Raw genomic sequence first — 4,271 nt, 5'->3', positions numbered from 1 at the left:
TTTTTTGGTTTTTTTTACTTAATTGTTCTTGGGTAGAATGAATTATCTTACATAATGGCATACACAGACTTTTGGGAAAGATGCTTTGACATGGGGTGGGGGACTTTATACTTTTATCTAATCTTAACTGCTATTCATCATTTATTAACATGAAGCATCGTTCTGTTTACATGCTGGCCAGGCATGCTGTAAGCCAGTTTAACAACGGTTACCCATACTGAAGGAATTGTTAAATGTCCCTGTTTATTGTAATGTATATAAATGATCTGGCAAATGATCTGAACTTACACATATAGGAAGATAACATTTTTATTATTGCTTTCTAGACTTTATAAAATACTTAAGGATTGGGTAATAGATACTCTATCAGGTATCAGAAGACCTTGGTTCTGTTTACTTTTCTTTCAACTAACCCATTAGGTGACTGGAAAAAATTTTTCTTCCAAAATTAAAAATGTTTTTGGTGTTTATGATTCTACATGTGTATCTATTGACTAAGAAGTTGTTCTTAAATATGGTTTAGAAGGTAGGTACTCAAGTGTTACACCGAAGGATAGATCCCTTAGGCTAGCCTGAATTAGGTGTTTGCAGCATGTGTATAGCTTCATCACCATGGGCAGTCATCCTCAAAATCTTTGTTCCTGTCTTTTACACAAGTTTGGTTAAGTGTCTTAACTGGGTCTTAATTTTCTTATTTGTAGAACAGCATGGTTGGGCTGAAAATGGTTCAGTTAATTTTATATGAATGACTTGAAGGTTTTTAAATATTTTATTTTTTGAAGGAGGACACCTTTATAAATCTATGAGTGTTTTAAAACAAGAAATACTTACAGATAAGGAAGTTTTTAGAACTGTTTCAAAAATAAGATTTAAATTTTTGCATCATTTGTTTTTTTTTTCCCAAAAGCTCCTAAAAGACGAAGGCCTGCACGTTCGATATTTGATGGTTTCCGAGATTTTCAAACTGAAACTAGTAGGTATCTTTTACCAGTTTATTATCTCTCTCTCTTCTTCCTTCTCCCTCCTTTCTCCCACGTAGAAAACTGCAATATGGAAAAGCACCCATATATTCTATAGGTGAAAATCATGGCTTGTTTCATATAGATTTTCTTAAAAAGAAAAAGATGATTAATTGCTAGGCCTGATTACTTTGAGGAGTCACCTTATTTTAAAAGGAGATTATGAATTCAGTCTGTGATTGTTACGAACTTCCCCTTGAGCTAAATTGTTCCAAATGCTAACCTAACTGGTGATAGAAGAATAATAAGAATGATGGAGAAATGTAAGAAATCTAGTAATTTACAAAGTTAATTAGCTTTTGAATGAGCACTTAAATGCTGACTACAATAAAAGAAAAAGGTGGTTTCCTCAAGATCCTGACATCTCACCTCACATCAGTCAGAATGGCTAGTATGAAATAGACAAGAAATAAGAAGTGTTGGCAAAGATACAGAGAATAGGGAACTCTTGTGCAGTGTTGATGGGATTGCAAATGGGTGCAGCCACTATGGAAAACAATATGGAGGTTCCCCCCCAAATTAATACTAGCAATACCGTATGACCCAATAATTATAATTGTGGGTATTTATCCTAAGAAAAGAGATATGCGCCCCTTTTTTTATCGCAATGTTATTTTCAGTAGCCAAGTTATGGAAGCAGCCTAAAGTGGCCATCAGTAGATGAATGGATAGAGAAGATGTGGTATTATGTACACAGTAGAATATTAGTCACAAAAAAGACAGAAGCCTTTCCATTCATGGCAACGTTGTGGACCTTGAGGATATTATGCTAAGTGAAATAAGTCAGACAAAGAAAGACAAATGCCATATGATTGCAGGTATATGTGGAATCTAAAAAACAAAACAAATGAACGAACAAGTGAGAAAGAGACTCCTAAATACAGAGAATAAATTGGTTGTTGCCAGAGGGAAGTGGGAGGATAAGCGAAATTGATGAAGGGGATTAAGAGGTGTAAACTTCTTTATAAAATAAGTCACAGTGATGAAAACTACAACATTGGGAATATAGTCAGTTAATACTGTAATAACTTGTATGGTGACAAAGGGTAACTACATTTAACAGTGGTGAGCTTTTTGTAATGTATATAATTGTTGAATCACTATGTTGTACACCCGAAACTAAAAGAATATTATATGTCGGGGCACCTGGGTGGCACAGCGGTTAAGCGTCTGCCTTCGGCTCAGGGCGTGATCCTGGCATTAATGGGATCGAGCCCCACATCAGGCTCTTCTGCTATGAGCCTGCTTCTTCCTCTCCCACTCCCCCTGCTTGTGTTCCCTCTCTCGCTGGCTGTCTCTATCTCTGTTGAATAAATAAATAAAATCTTAAAAAAAAAAAGAATATTATATGTCAACTGTACTTTAAAACAATAATTGGTGGAAAAAAAGAAATCCTGATATCTGTCAGTTAAAGGAATGACCACAAATGAAAATGGTTATTGTAGGGGATTGAAAAACAGAAGAGGAAAAAGCTACACCACCCAAAGCAGCCACTCTTAACATTTTGGCTGTGGTTGTTTGGGATAGGTTTATGTCTTTCTGTGGAGTAAGTTAGAATGAGATTCTTGGCCTTGTACCTTTAGAGGATTTAGTAGTGATTTACCAGTGGAATCTTAAAGAAAAGCAAAGCTGTTGAGAGAGTATATGAAAAACCATTGGACCATGCTTGATTTTGTAGTTGATCTATAATGAGCTCATTGCAGCACAGATAGGTCTTGTAACTTTGGAGAGAGTTGAAGGGGAACCCAAACTGATTCAACTCATCCAGGGAAGCCTATACCCTTCCAGGAGAAGGTGACGACAGGTGGTGGTTCTCTCTCACGGCCAAAATTGTTAAAGATTGGGAATGTGGCTAGAAACCACAGATACAATAGGCTCACTTTCAGAACTGGGTAAATGGAGGTGAAAATTTGCTCCTGTGCTCAAGTTCACTTGGAATATGAGAGGGAAATATTTGGATTAGGTGACCCTGCTGTAATTTTCAGCTTTTGTCCTTTTATTTGGATTGAGAGTACTATTAAGTCTTAAGGCTCCCACCCCACCTTGCTTTGTATGTTTTTCATTTCAGAATCAGCATTAGATATTTGCATTTGCATGAGGTCACGCACATTGTTCAGTAATTCTTGCAGTTGGTGCATGTTTTTTATATTTTGAGATTCATTGCTTTTATTTTCTGGCTAACTGAAACTTCCTATCGTCCTGTGTTGCAGTTCGGCAAGAACAGGAATTAAGAAATGGAGGAGCAATAGATAAGAAACTAACTACCCTTGCAGATCTCTTCCGGCCACCCATTGATTTGATGCATAAAGGCAGCTTTGAAACAGTAAGTTGTTGGACATTGTAAGCCTAGCTGTGAATCCTTTTGCATTTTCAATGCCATTTTTTTGTTTCTAAGAACAAAAAAGTTTCCAGAATATAGAGAATTGGCACCTTAATAAGTATGACACAAGTATGAAATACATAAAAGATTGCATTGATTTATATTTCTACCAGCAATATATGAGATTGTTTCATAAAATCCTTTTATTATCCTTGTGTGGTATCACTTCAGAATCTTTGCCATTTTCGTAGTTTTTGAAAAAAAAAATCTTAANATATATGAGATTGTTTCATAAAATCCTTTTATTATCCTTGTGTGGTATCACTTCAGAATCTTTGCCATTTTCATAGTTTTTGAAAAAAAAAATCTTAATTTTTTTTTTTTTAAAGATTTATTTATTTATTTGACAGAGATAGAGACAGCCAGCGAGAGAGGGAACACAAGCAGGGGGAGCGGGAGAGGAAGAAGCAGGCTTATAGCGGAGGAGCCCGACCTGGGGCTCCATCCCACAACGCCGGGATCACGCCCTGAGCCGAAGGCAGACGCTTAACCGCTGTGCCACCCAGGGGCCCCAATTTTTTTTGTGTGTGTGTTTCTTTGATTGCTACTGAGAGTAGTGTGCCTGTGTTTATTGGCCATTTGTGAATTGTAGGTATCTTTTGCCCATAGTTCTGTGGGGATCCTATTGTATTTTAAAAGAATATCTGTGTAGTTGCAAAAGATATTCTCCCTCAGTTGGTTTAATTTGGCTAAAGCCAAAGAAAAACTTTCCAGAGCAGTTTTACTTGATTGTCTGCTAAATTATAAGCTTTAATGAGGGCAGGGGTAACATGTTTTTTATTTTGGTAATCCTTGGCACCCGGTTTCTGGTATTTTTTTTAAAAGATTTTACTTATTTATTAGAGAGAGAGAGAGAGAAAGAAAGCATGAGC

At 36.4% G+C, this 4,271-nt stretch overlaps 1 protein-coding gene across 1 annotated transcript in view; it reads left to right on the top strand.

Annotated features, from left to right (window-relative positions):
• Positions 1 to 4,271, top strand: part of UBXN7 (UBX domain protein 7) — a 62,586-nt gene that overhangs the window by 29,739 nt on the left and 28,576 nt on the right. The window contains exons 6-7 of the mRNA XM_011221742.3: positions 908 to 973; positions 3,230 to 3,342. Of these exons, the coding sequence (XP_011220044.3) occupies positions 908 to 973; positions 3,230 to 3,342 (179 nt within the window). The remainder of the gene's footprint in view (positions 1 to 907; positions 974 to 3,229; positions 3,343 to 4,271) is intronic.

The sequence above is a fragment of the Ailuropoda melanoleuca genome, chromosome 1 (genome assembly GCF_002007445.2).
Source record: "Ailuropoda melanoleuca isolate Jingjing chromosome 1, ASM200744v2, whole genome shotgun sequence".
Lineage (NCBI taxonomy): Eukaryota > Metazoa > Chordata > Mammalia > Carnivora > Ursidae > Ailuropoda > Ailuropoda melanoleuca.
Note: the sequence above shows the minus strand (reverse complement) of the source record. Positions and strands in the feature narration are given on the sequence as shown.